Genomic DNA, 24,778 nt, shown 5'->3' with positions numbered 1-24,778 from the left:
TGCCTGGAGAATCCCATAGATAGAGGAGCCTGGTGGGCTACAGTCCATGGGATAGCAAAGAGTCAGATATGACTGAGCAACTAACTCTTTCTCTCTCAGCCAAAGAAAGGTGGTACTTTGAAAATGTAAGGATTGTAAAGAAATAACTTGATATTTTATAATACAGTTGTCTACATAGAAAATCCCAAAGAACCTATAGAAGATTTACTAGATACAATAAAATTTTTAACAATATAGCTAATTATAAGATAAATATATGAAAATTGCACCGACTCAATAAAGCTGTTAAAAATTAATTGCATATCTACTTGTCAGGAATAGAGAGTTCAAAAATGTTATTTAAAATATACTCTGTGCAATAATAATAATAATTTAAAAAACACAGTACATAGGAATAAACCTAGTAAATAAGCCTACATCTGTATGCAGAAAGCTCACAAAATTTTATTAAAAGACAATTTAGTTTTCTGAGGAACCTCCATACTGTTCTCCATAGTGGCTGTACCAACTTACATTCCCATAAACAATGTAGGAGGGTTCCCTTTTCTCCACATCCTCTCCAGCATTTGTTATTTGTAGACTTTTTAATGATGACTATCTGTAGGCTGGGACCTCATTGTAGTTTTGATTTGCATGTCTCTGATAATTAATGACACTGAGCATCTTTTCATGTGCCTACTGGCCATCTGTTTGTCTTCTTTGGAGAGATGTCTGTTAAGGTCTTCTGCCCATTTTTTGATTGGATTATTTGGTGTTTTGTTGTTGTTGCTGAGTTGTATGAGTTATGTGTGTATTTTGGAGCTTAAGCCCTTGTCTGTAGCATCATTTCCTCCAATTCTGTAGCACTGTCTTTTCATGTTTTTATGGTTTCCTTTACTGTGCAAAAGCTTCTAAGTTTGATTGTGCTGTGCTGTGCTTAGTGGCTCAGTCCTGTCCAACTCTTTGCAACCCCATGGACTATATCTCATTAGGTTTCACTGTCCATTGGGATTCTCCAGGCAAGAATACTGAAATGGGTTGCCATGCCCTCCTCCAGGGGCTCTTCCCAACCCAGGGATCAAACCCAGGGCTCCTGCATTGCAGGTGGATTCTTTACCAGCTGAGTCACCAGCAAAAGCCCAAGAATACTGGAGTGAGTAACTAACCTTTCTCCAGAGGAAGTTCCCGACCCAGGAATTGAACCAGGGTCTCCTGCATTGCAGGTGGATTCTTTACCAGCTGAGCTACCTGGGAAGCCCCAAGTTTGATTAGGTCCCATTTATATATTTTTGTTTTTATTTCTATTTCCTTGGGAGACTGAGCTAAGGAAATATTGATAAGATTTGTATCAGAGAACGTTTTGCCTATGTTCTTTTCTAGGAGTTTTATGGTATCATTATGTTTAAGTCTTTAAGCCATTTTGAGTTTATTTTTGTGCAAGGTGTGAGGGCATGTTCTATCAGACAAAAATATAATTCAAAAAGATACATGCATCTGTCAAGCCGCACTGTTCACAATAACCAAAACATGGAAACAACCTAAGTGTCCATCGACAGAGGAATGCACTGCATAAAGATGTGGCACATAGATACAATGGCATAGTACTTAGCTAGAGAAAGGAACAAAATAATGCCGTTTGCAGCAACATGGATGCAACTAGAGTTTATTATATTAAGTGAAGTAAGTCAGAAAGAAAAATACAAATACTAAGGACTGTGATGAAAAAAATTTCATGGTCTAAAGGTATTGAGATCATACAGACTGTTCTCTTACCACTGTGAAATTATGTTAGAAATCAATATCAAAAAAAATATTTGAAAATAACCCACATATTTTCAAGTGCATTGTGACATTCACCAAGAGAGATCTTTGGCTTAGTCATTGAAAGCCTCAATAAAGTCAAGACAAAAAACACAGAGGGTGATTGCAGAGAAGAAAGGATTTAAATGAGAAATTAATATCAAAATAAGAAATTAATATGAAAGATACTTTTAAAAAGCCCATGTATTTGGAAATTAAGTGACCCCTTTTAAATGATGGGTGTATCTAAGAAGCTGTAACAAGGAAAATTAGAAAATATTTGTAACAGAAGAAAAATGAAAAAAGACTGTACCAGAATTTGTTGCATGCAGCTGAAGCTGCCGTTTTTTGGATTTGGTTTTGTAGGGTCATTTTCTTCTTCCTTCTTTTGTTCTCTTCTGATTTAATGACTATGTTTAGTGCTGTACTTGGATTTTTTATAGTTTTTTGGCTCGTGGTTACCATGAGGTTTTGATATAGCAGTCTCTCTCTGTACACACACACACACGCACACACACACATATATATATACGATTAAGTTGCTGATCTCTTAATTTCAAATGCATTTCAAATATCCTGAATTTGTACTTTCCACCTCTCACAGTTACTGGTTTATGTATTATATTTGTGTGAGGGTAGTTTCCTTTACTATATGTTTGCTTTATCCAGTGAGCTTTCCCATTTTGTAATTTTAGTGTTTCTAATTGTTGGCTTCTCTTTTTCATGTAGAGCAGTTTGTTTAGCATTTGATTTGGTGGTGCTGAATTCTTTTGGTTTTTGCTTATCTGTAAAGTTTTGATTTCTCAAACCAATCTGAACAAGGCCTTTGCTGGGTAGGGTATTTTTTCATTGTAGTTTCTTCCCTTTCATCACTTTAAATATATCATGCCACTCAATTCTGGCCAGTACAATTTCTCCTGAAAAATCAGCTGATAGTCTTATAGGGATTCCCTTGTTGGTTATTTGTTGCTTTTCCTTCATTGCTTTTAATGTTTTCGCTTTGGTCTTTAATTTTTATTGGTTTTATTACTGTCTTTCTGGGCCTGTACCTCCTTGGGTTGGTTAATCCTATATGGGACTTTGTGCTCCCTGAACTTTGTTGACTGTTTCTTTTCCCATGTTAGGCACGTTTTCAGCTATTGTCTCTTCAAATATTTTTAGGCCCCTTCTCTCCTCCTTCTGGGACCCTTATTATGTTAGTGTTGGTGTATTTGACAGAGCCCCAGAAGTCTCTTAAATTGTCCTTTTTTCTTTTCATTCTGTTTTCTTATTCTCTTCTATAGCAGTAGTTTCCAGCACTGTCTTCAAGCTTACTTACCCATTCATCTGCCTCATTTATTTTGCTGTTGAGTTTTTCTCGTGTATTTTCAGCTCAGTTGTTGTATTCTTCATCTCTTTGGTTGTTCTTGGTATTTTCTGACTCTTGTATAAACTTCTTGTACCTTCCTGCTCTGTGCATCCATTACTCTTAACTCTTTCCTCGGATAGATTGCCTGTCTTCATGCCGTTAGTTGTCATTTTGGGTGTCTTTCTTTTTCCTTCCTCTGGAACATATTCCTCTGCCACCACATTTTGTCTAAATTTCCATTTGTATTTTTATGTATGTGGAAGTTTTGGAGAAGTTTCCTCCAATAGGGGATGCCCTAGGTGTCCAAGCAGTGCATTTCCCTCTTTTACCCAAGGTCCGGTGACCAGCTGGTCCCAGGGTCGGTTTTGACCTGAGTTTGCAGACTCAGTTCCGTAGGGTGCTGTATGGTTGTTTTCTTGCTTCTGGTGTCTGCCCTCTGGTGGGTGAATCTGGTCTAGAGTCTTGTACAGGCTTTCTGGTGAGAGGCCAGTGTCTGCCCCCTGGTGGGTGAGCCTGTTCTAGAGGCTTGTGAAGGCTTCCTGGTAGGAGAGGCTGTTGCTTGCCCACTGGTGAATGGAGCTGGCTCTTGGTTCTCTGGTGGGCAGGGCTGTGTCAAGGGCCATGTCTATAGGTGACCATGGGCTCAGAAAGTCTTTAGGCAGCCCGTCTGCTAATGAGTGGCCAATACTTTGGCCACCTTATGTGAAGAACTGACTCACTGGAAAAGACCCTGATGCTGGAAAAGATTGAAGGCGGGAGAAGGGGAAGACAGAGGAAGAGATGGTTGGATGGCATCACCAACTTGATGGACGTGAGTTTGAGTAAGCTCTGGGAGTTGGTGATGGACAGGGAAGCCTGGCATGTTGCAGTCCATGGGGTTGCAAAGAGTCGGACACGACTGAGCAACTGAACTGAACTGGGACTGCTAATGAGTGGGGCTGTGTTCCTGCCCTGTGGATTGTTTGGCCTGAGGCACTCCAACTTTGGAGCCTACAGACTGTTGGGCATGGCATGGTCTTGCTGCTAATTACCCATGTAAGATGTCTGCCTCTAACAAGAGTTCAAGTAGAGGAACACTCCCCAATATTACCACTGCCAGCTTTTAGGACACTAGAGAGACTCATAGCTGCCCCATGCCTCCACAGGACACCCTCCAAGACCAGCAGGTAGGTCCAGCCCAGTCCCCTTTGAAGTCCTTGCTTTTGCTTTGGGTCACTGTTCTCATAGGACCTTGTGTGCACCCCTCGATGTGTGGAGTCTGTCCCCCAGTCCTGTGGATCTCCTATAATCAGCCCCTTTGCTGGGAAAGCCAAATGCTCTGGAGGCTCCTCCTCTCAATACCAGACCTCTACGCTGGGGAGCCTGGCATGGGGCTCGGAACACTCTCTCCTGTGTGAGAACTTCTGTGATAAAATTATTCTCCAGTTTGTGGGTCAGGATATGTAATTTGATTATATCACAAGTGTGACTCTCCTACCATTTTGTTGGCCTTCTTTTTGTCTTTGGGTATAGAATATCTTTTTTGAAAGGTTCCAATCTTATTATCCATGGTTATTTAGCAATTAGTTGTGATTTTGGTGTTCTTGTGAGAGGAGATGGGCTCAAGGTCTGTTTCCTCCACCATCTTGTCTTCAGTCACATACATAATACCTGGCTTTTATTGAATTCTAGGTTAAAATATAAGAACTGTAGCAAAGACTTTATTAGGGACAGTTGAACATGCACTGTATTATTAGATTTGATAATATTTTATCAATGTCAGATTCTTTGGGACTATAGTATTACAGATATGCGAGAGAATGTCCATATTCTTCAAAGATATGTGTTGAAATATTTAAGGGTGAAATGTTATTATGTCTGCAGTTTACTTTTACATGGCTCAGCAAAGAAGAAAAACTATGTATATGTGGTACATAGAGACACATGGAATTAGTGTAGAAAATACTAACAATTGGTAAAGGATGTCGATTTTGCTGTGAGTCTGAGATTTTTCAAAATTAAAATGGCGTGAAAGCCAACAACATTGAACAGCGTATCATTTACAGATGCATGCATGTGTGACAAGCTGTATAGTAAAATAGAAAGGAAAATAAAATTTAAGATGATTGTTCTTTTTGGGTGAAGAAAGGAATTTAGAGAAGGAATTTAGAAGCCAACATAGCTCATGTTGTGTGTTGGTAACACTGATTTGTGCCATGGATTCATGAGTGCTTATTTATTTTTACTATGACTTGTGACTTACATATATGTGATATGTTATTTTGTATACAGCAGATGTTATATTAAAATGAAGAGATTGAGTTGACTGAATTAACTGTGCCATGCAAAAAGGAGAAATATTTCATGACACACTGTATCTTGGAGGGAGAATTTTTTAAAGGGATAGGAAGAGAACACCTGTGTGATTTTCTCTGACCCTATGTCCCAGACTTATTTGACCAAGGAAACTCTTTTCATATAACATACCTTGAAGTACTGGAAAAGGAAATGGCAACCCAGTCCAGTATTCTTGCCTGGAAAAATCCCACGGACAGAGGAGCCTGGTGGGCTGCTGTCCATGACTTAGCGACTCAATCACCACAAGTACTATTGAATTAATGGTCTCAAGAGTCCTTTTGGGAAAAAAGAATACAAATGAACTTATTTAAAAAACAGAAGTAGAGTCGCAGATGTAGAAAACAAACTTATGGTTACCAGGGAATAAGAGGAGAAGGGATAAATTGGAATATTGGGATTAGCATATGCTAAGTCACTTCAGTCGTGTCCAACTCTGTGCGACCCCATAAACGGCAGCCCACCAGGCTCCCCGTCCCTGGGATTTTCCAGGCAGGAGTACTGGAGTGGGGGGGGATTAGCATATACATACTACTATATATACAAAATATTAACTAAAAAAAGAGTGGATGAATGTATATGTATAACTGATTCACTTTGCCATACACCTGAAACTAACAACACTGTAAGTCAACTCGATTTTTTTTTTTTTTAAGCCCTTTTGGGAAAAGATGCTTAAATAGGACTAACAAGAATTTTAAAATTTAGCCTGTTGATAGAAACAAACTTTATTTCTTAATATAAATACTATCTGTTTAGTTAATGAAAATGTTTCAACCTTGATTTTAGGAAGACAGTTAGCTTCTTATTAACCACCCCTGTTCCATCCTGAATATTTAATTATGAAATGATTTTTTTTTCTTTTTTATGGAACAGTTACAAGAAGTTATAGTCTTTGGATTTTAGTTTTTTTCTACAACTAGACTATGTACCATCTTCAGAGTGAAATCTTTAATAACCTAGAGTCCTGTGTGTCCATTCATGTTTAGGCAGGGCCTTCATTAGTATAGTGGTGAGGATGGACCAGCTGTTGCTACAGCAATAAACCCATATCACAGTCTTACTACTTAGCACTTCTTGTCCTAACCACCTGGGACAAAGGGCTTTGTTCCCTATAGTCATTCAGGGAGCTTTGCTGTTGGAATTTTTACTGTTTTCTAGTTGTTCCATTTGGGACATTCAACCTCCTCAGTCTCTGTATCAGGTTAAACCAGATGAGCAGAATCGCCCTGGGAACTTCAGCCTGGAAGTGACCCACATTACATCTAGTCATGGTATATTGGCCAGAACTAGTCATGTGGTCCTGTCTAACTGGAAGGGATCTGGGAGACACAGGGCAGCAACTGGTCTCTGCCATAGATGATAATACTAGGACTAAATTGGAACCGTGGGAAGCTTGACAAAAAGATAATTTATGTAGGCATGTTCTCCTACCTGCTTATTCATAGTGGGAGTTTTATCATCTTTAACCCACCTCTAAGATGTTGAAAATCACAAATAAAAAGTTTTTTTTTTTAATAGTATCACTTATTTTGGGGTAGTCTATGCAGATCTTTTCCCCTTGGGGTTGAAGGTAGATAATTGGGATATGGTGTATAAATGAATCAACAAAAGCGGCTGAAGGAGGAATTATTTACATAAAATTAATCTATACATTAATATTTTTCTGTCATCTCTCCCTCATTATGGTAGCATGAAAACATTCCTTTTGAAGACAAGATTGCATCAGTTAAAGTGGTAAGTTCATATAATAGTAAGCTCAGTGTTATGATGTTGAAACTATTCGTTGGTTAATTTACATGTACATGTAGTGTATTGAGAGAAGACAGGTAGAGTAAGATCATGTAATACATACACTGTTTTGTGTAATAGAAAATTTGGTCTCTTAGATTTTTATCCAGGAAAAAGTATGTCAGTTTGAAACCAGTGTGTATTCAGGATTACTCTTCATAAGAGAACATTATATGAATTTTCTGAATTCCCAGTGCCTTCTAGGTCCTGAGAATACAGATGGAGATCAAGACAGCAGTGTCCTAGATCTATCTAATGGAGCTTGCAAGTCATTATGGTTTTCTGTGTGCATTTAATCATGGGATTAAGTGTTAAAGTGTTAGTCGCTCAGTTGTGTCTGACTCTTTGTGACCCCATGGACTGTTCAGCTCACCAGGCTCCTCTGTCCATGGAATTCTCAAGGAAAGAATTCTGGAGTGGGTTGCCATTCCCTTTTCCAGGGGATCTTCCCAACCCAGGGATCGAACCCAGGTCTCCTGCATTGCCGGCAGATTCTTTACTGTCTGAGCCACCAGGGAAGCTAAGGATGGCAAAAAGGAAAAAGTAGGACATTATAAATGTGTAGAACGGGGAATTAAAAGTAGCATTAAAAAGCATTTTCCTCCTTGAGGAAGTGATGCTTTACCGGAGGCCTCAAGGGTAAGTAGGAGCTAGGTAGACTGAGGGAGAGAGCTTATGAGCATTATAGGTGGAAGGAACAGGAACAAAGCCCTGGAGAAAAAGGAACATGTAGAGCATTCCAAGATCCGAAGGAGAACCAAAAGTATACTTAGAACAAGCGGGAAAGTAGCAGAAAAAAGGCAGACTATCTGGGCAGAGGCCAGACTGCAACTTCTTGGAATTTTAAGGACTTTGAAACTTATCCTCAGGGCAATTGATTGAAAATTCTTAAATACTTAAGCGGGGATGTGGCAAGATCAGATTTTAAATTTTAAAACATTACTCTGTTGAAAATATGCGGAAATATTCTAGAAAATAGCAAAAGTGGACATACAGAGAACTATTGTGAGACTTGCCAAATTGGGATGAGAGATGAAGATATTGTAGATGAGGTAGTGTTTTACTTTTAACTACTCTGTAAGAGATGTGTTCAAGTTTGTTTTGAATGGTGGACATAGTATTTTCTTTGACTTCTTTTCTTACATTTCTCTCTTAGGATTTTCTGTGGCATCCAGAGGTTAATGGTTCTATGAAACAGTGTATCAAAGTGTGGACTGAGGTCTGTATTTGAAAATATGGCCTTGCTGGTTTTGAGCAGTCAGATTTTGGAAGTCCATTCTCCTACACTCGCCTATCCTACTCGCCTCTACTTTATACCAGCCTTCTTAATTTTGACCATGCTGGATTGATTGTCACTCTACAGAGAAAGCAGAGTTTTGATCCAGTGTCTCTGGGCATTACCATTCTAACCCTGTGGTGATTAGGCTTATACCACACTTTACTGATTTAAAGCTTTCTTGATTTAAAGCTTTCTGTTACTGTTATGCATGTTTGCATGCTCAGTCATGGTCAAGTCTTTGCAACCCTATGGACCGTAGCCTGCTCAGTTCCGCTATCTGTGGAATTTTCCAGGGAAAAAATACTGGAGTAGGTTGCCATAGCTCAGTTAATTCAAACTCAGATAATCTTTCTATCACAATACACATTTTCTTGAGCATTTTTCTACTTTGTTCTTCAAACTTATGTCCTGATACTTCTGAAAAAAAATTTATTTTTAATATCCTTATACCCTTTTATTATTACACTTGTGACCTAAAAGTCAAGCCTAGTGTGTTTTGGCTCATAATGTTTGGAGATAAATTAGATAGAAGACAAGAGTGCTGTTAACCTCAGAAAACCTCTAACTTCTCACAAGTCCACTTTAGAATTCCCACAAAGTCTCCATACATCTCCTTGTCAGTCCTTTAATTAAACCTGTATCCTTTCCCAGAGGTATTTGCATTAGGGATGGATAAAACAATACTCGACTTTGTTGGCCTTGTTTTGCTTAATTACTTGGGTTGCAATGGTATTTTTCTTTGCTTCTTTTCACAATAAGTATTTTAATACAGCAACTGTAACACATTAAATAGAATTTTATAGGATCCAGTGAGAACCTAGTCAACATTTTTAACTTTGTTTCTTTGAGAAAATATTAAAGTTTTCAAAAAACAAACATACAGACAACTTTTAGAATTCAACTTTCTGGAAAATTTGGATCTCACATAGTTTTGTTTTGTTTTTATTAATATGTTTTTAAATGTCCAGAAATAAGAATAATGTTATGTGTGTATTTCAGATGATTTAAACATGTGATTTATATTTATGCTGAACCTGAAAGTATATCCATCAAAGTTGTAGAAATTCACAGTTAAGCAACATTAGTGTGATGTAATTTAGAATTCAGGCAAGATCACAAAAACCTTTGTTATGACTAAGCTGAAGATATATTGCATATTCAGATCTTCTGTTCTTATAATTTACTAAAACTTGATTTTGGAGCTTTAGGTTCTATTGTAAAACTCCTTTTGATTCTTGGGGGAGAGGAAATATTCTTCTTATTGAATAAATGGTCATGTAATTACCTGAGATTGATTAGTTGACTTGTTTTAATTATTCAAGGAGTATGTTTGTATGCATATATTCATGTATTTTTTTTTTACTGTTTCCATAGTAAGCTGCTGAGAATACATATTTTTATTATGTCTGTACTATAACTAGCTTTGTTCTCGGTATTAGGAATGTGGCTGGAAATTAGCCCCAGTCTCAGCCCTCAAGGAGTAAGCAATCTAGAAGGTAGACTAGACTTTCTTATGAATGATGACATGATAATACGAAGGGTAACAGTAGACTTGGCCACAGAGAACTGTGAAAGCACCATGTCAGAGGCACCTAGGATGAGAGTTGTTTAGAGTATAGGTGAAGATCTAAGAAAGCTTTACAGAGGAGATGAGAAGAACACTGGATTAGAAAGACATGACTGAAATAACCTTACAGATACCTATAGGCATATAAGCAAAGTTGAATTTAAATAACTCCACTGTTATCCAACAGATATTTATAAATCATGTCATATTTTAGGCCTCAGGCTAAACACTGCTGATACTTTGATTAACATAACAGAGTTCCTCTCCTCAGAGAGCTTCTAGATGACTGGCAGATATGGGTAATTAGGGAAACCAGCAATTTAGATTTATTTCTACAGATGAATGGTAAGCATTAGGTCTGAGTTACTTAGACCAGTTTGGGGAGTCTTGGTATGAAGTGAGGTGATATTTGAAGTGACTTGAATGGAAATAATTCAATAGACAGCAAGTGTAGATTAAAGAAGAGAATGTAGGAATGAAACAGAAAAGATTCTGAGAGAAGGCAGTAAAAGAGGTAAGGTAACAAAAGCAGAAGAATAACGGTAATATAACACACAGGGAAGGAAGGAGTTTTAAAAGTGGATAGTGTCACTTTAGGAACTATATAGGACAGACTGAAACTACAGGACCTGCAATTCAGAATTCATTAATGGCCTCTGAGGGAGGTTTTAATGGATTATTAACTCAAAATCAAAGCATGATAAATTGAGGCATAAATGAGACAGAAATTAAAATTAGCACAGTGAAAGCCGAATGCCCTTCTGAGTAATCCGTTGGTCAAGAGTGAATGAGAAACATTTGAGGGTGAGACAGAATTGAAGGAACATTTTTTGAGGATAAAGATGATTTGACATTTTGTGGATTGAGAGAAGGATGAAGAGAAGAGGATGAAAGGGATAATTCCAGAGTTTGAGAAGATAACTTACAGACATAGCTCCAGATCTAAAAAGGGAAGAGATACAGACTCAAGAGTAACAGGTTAGCCATTAAGTAGAATAGGGACACATTTGGTTTACTCTTCATCTATCAGAAGATGATAGACTGGGTGTATGGATAAAGTTGTGAGAATGGAGCAAGGAAGGCAAGAGCACACAGACCACATGAGTTCTATTTTTCTCTAAGTTTGAGGATTAGGCTTTATGCCAAAAGTGAGGAGGAGGGCAGGTGGGACCTGTGTAAGAAAAATATTTAGTATGATTTGGGATAGCTGCTGTGAAGAGTGAGGAAGGGAGCCACCTACAGATCAGGAAAAAGTTTCAGTAAAATAGCAATATAAAATGGGGCATGCTAGCCTGGAAATAGACTAATTTTGTTATTACATTTCTCTGCTTTCATACTTCTCTACACTTAGCATGTTTTACCTTCATAATGAGACAGTAACTGTCACTTCTCTTTTTGAATATGGCTTGGACGTTTTCTGATTTCTTAATTTTAATCATTTCTTGTGCACATGATCGTAATATCAGGTCTTCTGTGTTGTGAAAAGTGCATTGAACTCAGTAGTCAGAGACTTAATTTCTGGTTCTATCTCTGCCAGGCCTCAGCAATACCTATAAACCTGAGTCTATAGCCTTTTTTAAAAAACAATATATACATATGTGTATGTATACATATGTAATCTCCCTGCCTATCTCACAAGTGGCAAGAATCTATATTAAAATGAGCTAATTTAAGAGAAATAGTTAGTAAATTACCAAGTAGTATGCAATTGGTGTGTGTGCGCTCAGTTTTGTCTTTGCAACCCTAGGACCATAGCCCGCCAGGCTTCTCTGTCCATGGGATTTTCTTAGCAAGAATGCTGGACTGTATTGTCATTTCCTCCTTCAGAGGATCTTCCTAATCCAGGGATCTCCTTTGGCAGATGGATTCTTTACCACTGAACCAACTGGGAAGCCTCTATATAATTGGTAGTATTATAAGTAATATAATTTGCATTAGGTGAGGATTTCTACCAAATTTTCTCCTTGTTTTTTCCCCACATTATGGTCTATGGTTAATACATACCAGACCCAAAAGATCTTGTCTCCTTAGAGCCCTACTTTTATTTAACACTGTAACTGTGTCCCCTGTAGGCTTCCAAAGATACTTTTTAATTGGCTGACATAATATACTAGAGCTTTACACGATTTACTCAGAATTCAGAATAATATTAGGCCATATTAGATTTTGGTAGTGTTTTTTATGGTTTGGGTTTCATCTTCAGTTCAGTTCAGTCACTCAGTCATGTCCGACTCTTTGCAATACCACGGACTGCCGCACGCCAGGCCTCTCTGTCCATCACCAACTCCCAGAGCCTACTCAGACTCATGTCCATTGAGTTGGTGATGCCATCCAATCATCTCATCCTCTGTTGTCCCCTTCTCTTCCCACCTTCAACCTTTCCCAGCATCAGGGTCTTTTTCCAGTGGGTCAGTTCTTCGCATTAAGTGGCCAAAGTATTGGAGTTTCAGCTTCAGCATAAGTCTTTCCAATGAATATTCATGACTGAATTCCTTTAAGATGGACTGGTTGGATCTCCTTGCAGTCCAAGGGACTCTCAAGAGTCTTCTCCAACACCACAGTTCAAAAGCATCAATTCTTCAGTGCCCAGCTTTCTTTATAGTCCAACTCTCACATCCATACATGACTACTGGAAAAGCCAAAGCTTTGACTAGACAGACCTTTATTGGCAAAGTAATGTCTCTGCTTTTTAATATGGTGTCTAGATTGGTCATAACTTTTCTTTCAAGGAGTATGTGTCTTTTAATTTCATGGCTGCAGTCACCATCTGCACTGATTTTGGAGCCCCCAAAAATAAAATCTCTCACTGTTTCCCCATCTATTTGCCATAAAGTGATGGGACCAGATGCCATGATCTTAAGTTTTCTGAATGTTGAGTTTTATCTTAAAGAACACCAAAGAATTAGCCATACAAGCTTCATGCCATCCTGTGTAGTCATACAACCATGTAAGGTTTTAAGCAAAGGAGATCCATCTTGTTGTAACAAGAATCTGAATAGGAACCCTAGAAAATTAAAATGGAAGAAGAACTTAAGGGAAAAAAGTTAAGTAATATTACTTGTATTAATCTCCTGAACTAACTATAACATTATTATAAAGATTTTTCTTTCTTCAGGATTCTGTTGCAAAGCCCCATGTGATTGTAGCAGGAGCTGCCACAGTAAGTTATTATCTGTATTCTTACATAAATGATTTTTGTTTCATATACTTAAGAACATGCTAAGAAAGAATTAACTTATGCTAAATAGAATTCTTGATTATACTTATATTTTAATTCTTATTTCTCTTACAATTAATTAGACTGATAATTTTAATTAAAAAGTTCTGAATGAACTTAGGAAATTTGATGGTAAATGTCAATATTATTTTTATATCTAAAATTACATTATTTTTTCTTGAATGTTATACATTGAAAGTCTAATTTTTATCAGCTCTTTGTAACTGCCTTCATGTATTTCATGAAATAATTGACCATATTTTATTCTAATATTAAATAAAAATGGGAATTCTCTTAAAATGAGAACCTTTTTTACAATAGAGGAAATGCTATACTTTCATTTTCCTGTGATAAATACTGAATTAATGCTTAATTTTTACTTCCTCTCAGTGGTCTATCAAGATTCACAATGGCAGCAATGAAGCGCTTTCCCAATATAAAATGAATATTACCTCCATAGCACCACTTTTAGAAAAACTGGCAAAGACTAGTGATGTTTATTGGGTCTTACAAGGTAAAAGTAATGAAAAAATGTCATTTTTATGTGTTTTGAGGCTTGGGTTTCTATTATCTATTTCAAGAAGCAAAATTACTACTTTATGAGAATAAATGTTTGCAAAATTAGAGTAAACTTGAGCTATTTGGTTTCCTGTTTTGAACTTAAGGAACAGACAGACTAATAAATATAATAAGTAAAAAATTAATAATAAATAAATTCTCCAAGAGTCTCAGCAGTTAGAATAGAACATAACAAAGAGAGTAAGTCCTAAAGGCAAATTAGATGCTTGCCTTTGATTTTATTTCTTAACAAGTTTTTATTGTGATTGGGAAATATAGAAAAAGTTATCTGGTTCATAATATTAGACTCATTGGAAGTAAACATTCTTTGGAATTGACAGAATATATTTAAATTCAAACCATCTAGTTTATACTTGGCAATGAAATTCTTTAAGAAAAAGTTAACATTAGATCAACTCACTTCAGTTTATTGAATGTCCATTATTTAATGCCCTGCACAATATGAAATGCCTTGGGTATTTTAGCAATTTAAGTTGTTTGTCAGAAACTATTATAATTATTTCCAAGTTTAATGTCAAACTGAGAGAAATAACAAGGATAGTAATAATCTCTTCCAAAATCACTATTTCATTTACAGACTCATTAACCTTTCTCTTTCTAAAGTGAGAAAAAGTTACATTTAAATGATTATGCTAAGTGGTAAAAAGCTTTGATCATTAGTAATATTACCTCCTAATTGTGGGAATAAAGTTTGCAAAAATTAAGCAGCAACAGGAGGAAAAAGAAAAGATTGATTGCTATTCTTAATTAGGTGATCTTCCATAATCCAGTTTTGAATTCCCATTACCTGATATAATCCAGCATCCAAAATTTTCAAACTCTTAAGACGTGCTAGAACATAAAAATGTTTCCTAAAAGTTGTGTACTTAAGAGAGACGAGGTATAAAATTCTTTTAATTTGAAGAGAGGTATAGATTCAAAATTTGACTATAAGCTAGGAAATCTATTACAAAATCTTGGTCAACTATTTTTAAAAAAATGAATTATTAGGTGCTTGGAATTCTCAACTTTAACAACAAAATATGAAATGCAGTTAACTTACTTGCATGATTATAATTTCTACCAGTAGGGACTTCTAAGTGTATTTTAAAAAATATGTTTCATGTGCAGATCCTGTTTATGAAGATCTATTAAGTGAAAATAGGAAAATGATCACTAATGAGAAGATAGATGCCTACAATGAAGCTGCAGTCAGTATTTTGAATAGCAGCACCAGAAATTCTAAATCACATGTTAAGGTGTTCAGTGTTTCCAAATTGATTGCTCAAGAAACTATCATGGAATCTTTGGATGGCTTACATCTTCCTGAATCAAGCAGAGAAACTGTAAGAATTCTTGTATCTGTCAGTAGGGACCGTAATATCTAACTGATAGCTATATATCACTGTTCCAGTACTTTGGCCACCTCATGCGAAGAGTTGACTCATTGGAAAAGACTCTGATGCTGGGAGGGATTAGGGGCAGGATGAAAAGGGGACGACAGAGGATGAGATGGCTGGATGGCATCACCGACTCGATGGACGTGGGTTTGGGTGAACTCTGGGAGTTGGTGATGGACAGGGAGGCCTGGTGTGCTGCAGTTCATGGGGTCACAAAGAGTCGGACACTACTGAGCGACTGAACCAAACTGAACTGAATTGCAGTCAGTTATTTTCAGTTTTTCTGTCTAGACATAGATCTAGAAATAAGTTGACTTTCATCACCTAGCTGAATATGTAAGAGTTTTCATATACTCTAAGGAAGAAGGTTATGGAAGGAAGGAAATGCAACTTCATTTAGTCAGTGCTAGATACTCTTAAAAAGCTTTTAAGTCCTCATTACATTCATTTTTGAAAACTACTGCTCCATGTTCTCTTTGCCTTAAACCTTAAAATAAAATTAAGCTTCCACGAAGGGAATATTTTAATATGGAGAACTTTTTTTTTTTAATTTCCTTCTAATTCTGATACCCTAAGCATTAGTCATGGTACAGAGTAGATACTGAACAACTCCAGATTGATGGGTGGAAAGGGATTTTAGTTTAAATACAAGAGAGAACTGGATAATTATAAATTTTCACACACAGTGCAACAGATAAAGTAGTGGTCCTGAATCTTTTTGAGTATCACATAACCCTTGTATCTGATAAAAAGTAATTGTTCCATTCCTCTCCTGTAGAAAAATGCATATTTGCATACACACACACACAACACTTCTCCATATTTTTTCAAGGGCTTTGTGGACTCCCTAGAACTGGTTATGAACCTTGGGATGGACTTTGTAGACTAGTGTCTGCAAGAGTTCCAGGCTCAGAATCTTCTAAAGTCTTAAAGCTGAGAGAATGAGATTTTCTAAATGGCTGAATACTTTGAATGCTTTACAGTTCTAAAGGTTTTTAGAACCATGAAATTTTAATAAAACTAAATTTGACTGAACCTTCATCTAGAAAGGCTCCTGATAGCTTGCCTAGAATATTTTATGATGATAAAACTATGTTGAAGATTCCACTTCAAGTTAGAAACACTAAAACTATTGAGTCCCAAGTGGTCCATAAACTTGTAAACCAAATGAGAGACATAAATATTGTTAGCTAAGAGTTAATCATTTTTGGTGGCAATTACTCTACATTCTTTTTTCATATGTAAAGACTGGAAGTGTATCTTAAGTATTTTGGTATCTTCTGTATTGAATATCTGTTAATTACAATACTTTGGTCCTTGACATCTGTCAGTGTTTTTGTAACCAAAAGTCACGGCCCATTAACAGTCATGAAATCTGTATTTTTTTCTTTTTTTAAAGAATAGAATGGAAAAAACTCAGATGCATTCCAAGTAGTAAGGATGGGTATTGTTTCTTATATGTATGTATATATATTCTGAGTCACATTATAAAATGAACTTTTCACTATGGATCATAACCCAAGAAGTTTGAAAAACCCTGAACTAGTTACTTACAGATTGAAGGACTATCATTATTTACATGATTGTTTGGGAAATGATAGTAAAAAGTACAAAAGCATTTTGGTTTCAGTGCTAAAAAGTCAGTTGTATTCACAGGAGAAAATCTAATGGGAAATACATTACTGACAAGATAATAACGAAATCACTTGATTTGTTCACAGAGTGCAATGATTCTTATGAACGTGTATTGCAATAAGATTTTGAAGCCTGTAGATGGTTCCTGTTGTCAACCTCGGCCTCCTCTTACTCTGATACAGAAGCTAGCTGCTTGCTTTTTCACTTTATCTATTGTTGGATATTTAATTTTTTATATAATTCATCGTAATGCTCATCGGAAGAATAAGCCTTGTACTGACTTGGAAAGTGGAGAAGAAAAGAAAAATATTATCAATCCCCCTGTGTCTCCATTAGAAATATTTTTACAGTCTTTCTGCAAACTTGGCCTGATTATGGCTTATTTCTATATGTGTGACCGGGCAAATCTATTTATGAAGGAAAACAAATTTTATACACATTCAACTTTCTTTATTCCTATTATCTACATCTTGGTTTTGGGAGTATTTTACAATGAAAATACCAAGGAGGTAAGAATCATTTCTTTTTAGTTCATGTTATCCTTCTCATCTCATTATAAAGTCTGGATTAAAGAATTAATACCATTTATCATGCCATCATATACAAACATTTACATATATAGAAGAGGATGAAGGAATATTGCAGTTGTATGTCACTTGGTGGACTCTTAACTGTTGCTTTTGTGAAACAGTTTGGAGAAAGCTCAGTTTCATAAAGATTGTTGAAAAGTTGGAAAATAATGACTGTGAAAAAGATATCGTGACTTGGTGTTATTTTGCCCGCCTGAGGATGGAGAAAGTAGAGATGCTCCCCACTTTCTGATGGTCCACAAACATGAGATACCATTATCTTTTAGAAGTTAAAAGTATATAATTACACTAATAAGCACTTTTTCTATTTATATATTTATACGCTCAGGCATGCACACACATATTAGAACTTACATAATAATGTGGGCACTGTTAAAAGTGTTCTGAATGCCTATTTTAGCTTTGCTGTAATTGCTCAGAATATAAATGTAACTCCTTTATAAGTCATGATTTATTTGAATTAATAAATTCTTTTGTAAGAAATAACTTTCATATGAGGATGATTAATCAGTTCTTCATCCCCAGTGGGAATATTCTAGAGAAAATAAAGTATGATAATGGAGCTTTTTTCTTCACAGTACAGTGTAAGAGAACTATGAGATTTTTTTCTAACTGAAATTTTAATTTTTTCTAACTGAAATTTAAGATTTTCTTAAAGAAAATTATAAAATACCACTTTTTAGATTTATAAACACATCTGTCACAGTTTAAAAAATAATATTAAACCATATGATTCAACTTAAATATTTAAAATCTCTTTTATGTTCATTTTTTAATTCATATTATACTTAAATAGTTTATTATCTCTTTTATCAAGAAACTAAATGACAGTCTTTAACTGTTTTCCCCCAAGGTTCTTTTGAAAGAAGGATTAATTTATATCCTATAAGAAAAATTTTAACATATTTAATATATTCTGTCTAAATAATAGCTTTTTGATGATTTTTAAAACAAATATTAATTATTTTGCACAGACTAAAGTATTAAATAGAGAACAAACAGATGAATGGAAAGGCTGGATGCAACTTGTGATTTTGATTTATCATATCTCTGGAGCAAGTACAGTAAGTATTTAAAATTTAAGTTCAGAAAATATAGGAAATAATGTCACCTTAATGTTTCCTTTAGGACACCAACTCTTTGTGTTTAATATTCTCTACCATTTAGAGACCCATCTTATTTCCCACCCCATCTTTCTGTCTTCCCATTTCTCTTCTACCACCTGATCTGAGAATGTGTACACTTAAAAGCAAAATAATTATTTTTTAAAAGATAAGGCAATAATTTGTTTGTATTTACCTGACATTAATTTTGATGTAGTAGGAACAATCATCCAAGGGTATTGTTTCATGTCATACTGTTAGAAAACTAATTTAAGTTATTAAGAGACTTTCTAGATGATACTTAGTTGCAAAGGACTTAGAATAGGCAAGTTACTATTAAAAGAAATCAGATTAGATGATTATATTTTATATTCTACCCTTCATTGTATTTTAGCAAGTTTGACCAACCATTTTTATACTTCTAAAGTTTAAAAATGTAGAACTCTCTTGCCTCAGTATTCAGAATCCTCAGATACTGATGGTCTTCTGTTGTTGACCATATATTATGTTCCATACCTCCTAAGTATTACCGCTTCCATGAGATGGAGGACTCTTCCTTAGCTCACCTGGTGCCCTCTGTACCTGGCCAAAATCATTTTTCCCTCAAGTAGGTGTCTTTTTAAGTCTTTTAGACTTAGGGTTCTCATTAACTGGAGACACCAGATTTGGTAGGGGTAGAAAAAAATGTATTCAGAATTGTAACATTAGAGCTACAGTTAAAACAAGATTTTAAGAGTGAACCTAGGTATCTAATAACCGCTTTTCACACTTTTTAAGTGAAGGTACAAATTGATTTCTATAAAATTTGTTTTTAAAGAAATAAAATTTTATTTTATTTCTAAAAAATATGTTTTAAAAATTTAACAGATTGTTTCATAATTTGGGAACTATTGAACATGAACTGGTTTTTATTTTATTTGCTTATATAAAGCACATATCTATAAACAGTAATTTAACATAGAATCAATATCATATTGAGATAACAGGGGAGATTTGCCAGAAAGGAGTGTTTTTAAATTTCCATAGCAACAGTTAAATAATACTGGGGTTCATCAGATATCTCTTAACAATTAGTACTAATGTTATTCTTCATTAAGTCTGTTTATTTTCAAAAATTGCTGGTAATTTTATGAATGACTTGTTAAAAGGGTAAAAGGCAGAGGGAGAAGTATAACTTTTAAAACTGAAGTTGCACAGCTATAATATGTATATTTGTGACAGCAGTGAAATTCCTGTGGCACTGCAGCTGGAGGGGACCTAGTAAGTTCAAGCAATTGTGGAAGAGCCAAGACCGTAAAAGGGATCCAAAGCAAGAAGACATGAAGATAGTAAGGGTTAGTTTATAAGCCCGATTCAGAATTTGTAGGATAAATTTAGCAAGTTCTCTAGAAAGTAAGTAAAGATGAATATTGAGTCATGGAAATAGCTCTGACACGTGAAGAAAGATTAGATTAATTTGGGGTGGGGATGGGGAAAGATTTGAGAGGATGTGGAAAGGGTTTTGTTTTAAGAAAATGCCACTTAAAGACATAATTAATTGCTGACATACTAAAGAGTAATAGTACTAAAAAAAAAAAAAAAAAACATTCAGTGATTGCAGAAAGCATTTGGATCGTAAAGGGATGAAAGCAGCTTGGCATTCTATTATAATCATTTGCCAAGTTAACATTCTAATACGTCTTAAACTACATCCCAATTCATTCTAAATTACAATTTTATAATGACTATATTCTGGAAAGATATAAAGATCATTTGTGATGATTCACATATCCCTGTTCTTTTATATAGAATTTTGTGGTTAAAAATTACCTGTATCTACATTTGGCAAAGCATTATCAGCATGGGTTATAACATATTTGGGACTTGATTCTTGGATATTTGTGGAATTACCCTCATTAAAAACTTTTTAATTGTCATGATTATCTTAATTACCTTATTAATGTTTTATATTTTGAGTAAAATATGTCAAGCATTAGTTGTGCCGTGTTTTTATAGTAAAATAGAAACTATGTAAAAAATTACAGAGAATTATTAAAATAATCTAGGTGGACTGGCAGATTGCAATTGTTGGTGTAAAAATTCCTTTAAAACATAACTTATATCAGATATAGAGTGTACAGCAAGTTAGGTATATACAGTAGATGACTTTGTGTTCCATTGTGGCTTTTTCTTCTTTGAGAGTTTGTAAATAACTTCCCTGAAGGTCTTAAGGGAAAATTTGTGAGGCTAGAAAAAGAACAGAACCAGAAGTCAGCCTCGTTATTAATTCTAATGAAGTTGGATACTAAATACATTTTTAATACTAACATTTTGTTGTACTATTTGACTCTTGAAAGACAAAAAAGGAAAACAGTTCAGATTAAAGGAGGCTAAAGAGGAATAAAAAATAAATGCAGTGTATGATTCTTAAGGTTCCTAAATTTAAAAAAAAAAATTAATAATAAAGGATATCACTGGGACAATCAAAGAAATTTGTATATGGATTGTACAGTGGATGCTGTTATATTCATATTAAATTTATTGGGTGTTATAATGGTATTACAGTCATGTAAGAAACTGTTCTTTCTTCGGTGATACTGGTAGTTGCTGAAATTTCTAGAGATGGTGTCATGTGGCAGCAACACACTTTTTAAGTAGTTCAGCACAGTAAACAGGCGTGTGTTGCACTGTTCTTGCAACTCTTCTGTTGGCTTTATCTTTAAAAAGTCAAAAGTTTCATACAACATTTGCAATAATGCAGCATTGGTAGAAACTTGGCAAATTGTGATAGTGTTTAATTCCATTTAAATGGTTGCATTTCCTGTTTAAATATGACTTAAGTCTCAACATTGTAGGCCCAGACCCATTCTTGAAGGGGCTCAAAAGCATGTTTCATGGAGAATGGTTTACGTACTTGGGAATGATTAGCCTGTTTGACCTCTGTTTATAAATGCTTACAGAACACTCAGATGTAAAAGTGATAAAGGGCATGCATATGGGTCTAGAACTAAGCTGTCCATTTTGGTGGCCACTGAGCACTTGAAGTGCAGTCAGAATTGAGATGTTCTGAAATGTGAAATATGTATAAGATTAAGTATGATTCATTTTGATAAATGTATACAAAGTTCACAAACCTAGTATGAAAAAATATGAAATGTCTCATATATGTTGGGATGGTATAATATTTTGGGTATATTGAGTTAAATAAAATTTGTTTATTAAAATTAATTTCACTTATTTCTTTTAACTGTTTAAATGTCTGGCAGCCACATGAAAGATTTGCCACACGGCTCGCATTTTATTTCATTGCAGAACACTGCCCTAGGGAGCTTAAATTGGTAGCTTTTACATAGTTTGATTTCAGTTTTTCATGACAAGGAACTTTATAGCAATTAATGACCATCTGAAAATGGAATGGATTGCCTTGAGAATTTGTATGTTTTCCACTATTAAAAGGTGCTCAAATACTTGAAGGAAATATTTTAAAGTGCAATCAAGAATAAAGTAAAGATACAGGTTTGGATTAGAACAGTTTCAAGTCTCTTTCAATCCTGTGTTCCCACCTTCATCCCCTTGATTCTAATATGTTATACCTGCACTGAAAATTTCCCATCTAATGATAAGACATTTAGAAAGAACTAATGATGAAGAGCAATAAATAAAAAATCTGATATGTAGATGTTTGTACTAAAAGACGTCAAAGGAAGAAGAAATGACTTTCATCTGAGTAAAAGATTGGAAAATGTCACCAGGGCTCTCGAGAAGAATAGGATATGTATAAATGACATGTGATTAGGAGAACATTCCAGGGTAGAATGAGCAGGTAAACAAAGGAGAGGCAGCAGGAAAACACAAGAAGGGCCAGTTTAGGAGACAGAGAATCTAACGGTTTGGCTAAAGTGGAGGCTATATTGAAGAACTTATAATTTATTATAATCGGGGGTTTCCTTCCAGAAAAAAGTTATCCCTCAGAAAAGATAGAAGAAATGTTCAAGGATACATACAAAAGATGCATATGTTCAAGGCCTTATTAAATCTGTTTAAGGCATCTGCTCAGTTATTTTATCCTGCAAAGTATCACTTGGGGAAGAAACACTTAGCTAAAGTGGCCATAACCAGTGTTAATGCTGGATAATTAGAGATGATCAGATGAGTCAATCAAATAGAAGCAAAAAAAAAAAAAAAATGTTTACATAGATTTAGTAATTATTCATAAAAGATAGCCTTTTATTACAAATGTTGGATGTCACTGAACAAGTCTTTTAAAGATCATTTTAAAAGGCAGCACACTACCTGTGTTGTGAAATAGTGAATAGACAACCAAGGGACTAATACGTGGTGGAGAGGTGCAATGACAGTGGTTTAAGGTTAAGAGAATTAGGACTTGTAAAGGAAATAATGTTTCCAGTGACTCCCATAAGATATAGATGAGAAATGTATTTCAGCTTAGACAGAAGTGAAGATGTGATGCTTTGAAAAATCATGGTAAAGATGAAACATCGAAGAAGGAGGGAAAAATAAAATTGTTTTATAAAAGATTAGGAGGGAAATAATATTTCTGAATTATGCTTGCATATTTTTTAAATGTGTAATTTTTGCTAAGTAATAAGTAATTGTGACAATTTTATTTACAAGTCTAAATTCTATATGTTTAAGGGGGCCAAAAATGTAGGATTTTGTTTGTTTTTTTAATCTTCTTATTGAGAAAATGTGAACTCCAGAGTGACCTCATGTTCAGCATATATGATGATTAATAATTATGGATATCATATATTTAATTCAAGTTGAATGAAGTGTATAAAGTGCTTCACATTTATCAAATCATTCATTTCTCACAAAACCCTTTGAGAAAGGAGAAGATACTTCCATTTTGCAGTTTAGAAAACTCTAAAGTCACATAACTAAGTGTTAGAGCCAGAATTTGAATCTAGGTCCATCAGATTCCAGAGTCTACTTTTTTAATTTTAACCCCTGCTATAATGCCTAATTTTTGAGAATAAATCTATTCATTGAGCTAACACCGAATGATGATAATGCTCCATTGTCTTGGTTAAATGTACTGGTTCTGATTAGTTAGGTATTTGACCTGTTTATTTTTGTCCACAGTTTTTGCCTGTGTACATGCACATTCGGGTTCTGGTTGCTGCGTATCTATTTCAGACAGGGTATGGGCATTTCTCATACTTTTGGGTCAAAGGAGACTTTGGAATCCATAGAGTATGTCAGGTAGGAATGCATTGTTTTTCTTTTTCTTTCATTTCAACGTGCTTTTGTGCCTGACTGTTGAGAAAATATAAATATGGCCATGAATAATTTGAAGTAATTTGAATTTGTGAAATGGCACTTTAAAGTTGTATTATTTCCATGTTCTATGGTTAATAATTCAAAATAAGTAATTTATTACTGAGGGATGGAAAAACAGAATTTAGACGAATGTATAATAGATGCACACAAGGGAAAACATTGCTGAATCACTTTCAGTTCAGTTCCGTCGCTCAGTCGTGTTTGGCTCTTTGTGACCCCATGAATCGCAGCACACCAGGCCTCCCTGTTTAGTTTTGTAGAAATGTGCAGTTACCTGGGATTGTTATAATATGCTATGTTTTCTGTCTCTAAGAAGAGGATTAAGATTTGTTAAGTTTCTACATTGTGCTAGGCAGTTTGTAAACATTATTCTATTTACCCTTCATTACAACCCTGAGTTATGATCTTTATGTTTACAGACAAGGACACTGAGGCTCAGAGAGGCTAAATAATTTGTCTAAGCTTCCCTGATGGCTCAGTTGGTAAAGAATCCTCCTGCAATGCAGGAGACCCTGGTTCAGCTCCTGGGTCAGGAAGATCCGCTGGAGAAGGGATAGGCGACCTACTCCAGTATTCTTGGCCTCTCTTGTGGTTCAGCTGGTAAAGAATCCGCCTGCAATGTGGGATCCCTGGGTTCGATCCCTGATTCAAAAGATCCCCTGGAGAAGGGAATGACTACCCAATCCAGTACTCTAGCCTGGAGAACTCCATGCACTGTACAGTCCCTGGTGTCTCAAAGAGTCAGACACGACCGAGCGACTTTCACTTAGTCACATAGTAAGTGATAAAGCTCTAATATTAATCTGCTCAAATTCTGTGTTCTTTGACATCACACCATCTGAAATGACTGTTACAGAAGTCCCAAAGATACTTTTGTTTTTCAAAGACCCTTTT

General features: G+C 35.3%; 1 protein-coding gene across 6 annotated transcripts in view; it reads left to right on the top strand.

The window, feature by feature from the left end:
* The window catches only part of CASD1 (CAS1 domain containing 1), a 54,754-nt gene that overhangs the window by 13,016 nt on the left and 16,960 nt on the right, over positions 1-24,778 (top strand). For all 6 annotated transcript variants that reach the window (XM_070369839.1, XM_070369838.1, XM_070369841.1 and 3 more), the window contains exons 4-11: positions 7,154-7,198; positions 8,409-8,471; positions 13,214-13,258; positions 13,706-13,829; positions 15,005-15,219; positions 16,995-17,417; positions 18,473-18,562; positions 23,687-23,806. In XM_070369839.1, the coding sequence (XP_070225940.1) occupies positions 7,154-7,198; positions 8,409-8,471; positions 13,214-13,258; positions 13,706-13,829; positions 15,005-15,219; positions 16,995-17,417; positions 18,473-18,562; positions 23,687-23,806 (1,125 nt within the window). The remainder of the gene's footprint in view (positions 1-7,153; positions 7,199-8,408; positions 8,472-13,213; positions 13,259-13,705; positions 13,830-15,004; positions 15,220-16,994; positions 17,418-18,472; positions 18,563-23,686; positions 23,807-24,778) is intronic.

The sequence above is a fragment of the Bos mutus genome, chromosome 4 (assembly GCF_027580195.1).
Source record: "Bos mutus isolate GX-2022 chromosome 4, NWIPB_WYAK_1.1, whole genome shotgun sequence".
In the NCBI taxonomy this organism is placed as follows: domain Eukaryota; kingdom Metazoa; phylum Chordata; class Mammalia; order Artiodactyla; family Bovidae; genus Bos; species Bos mutus.
Note: the sequence above shows the minus strand (reverse complement) of the source record. Positions and strands in the feature narration are given on the sequence as shown.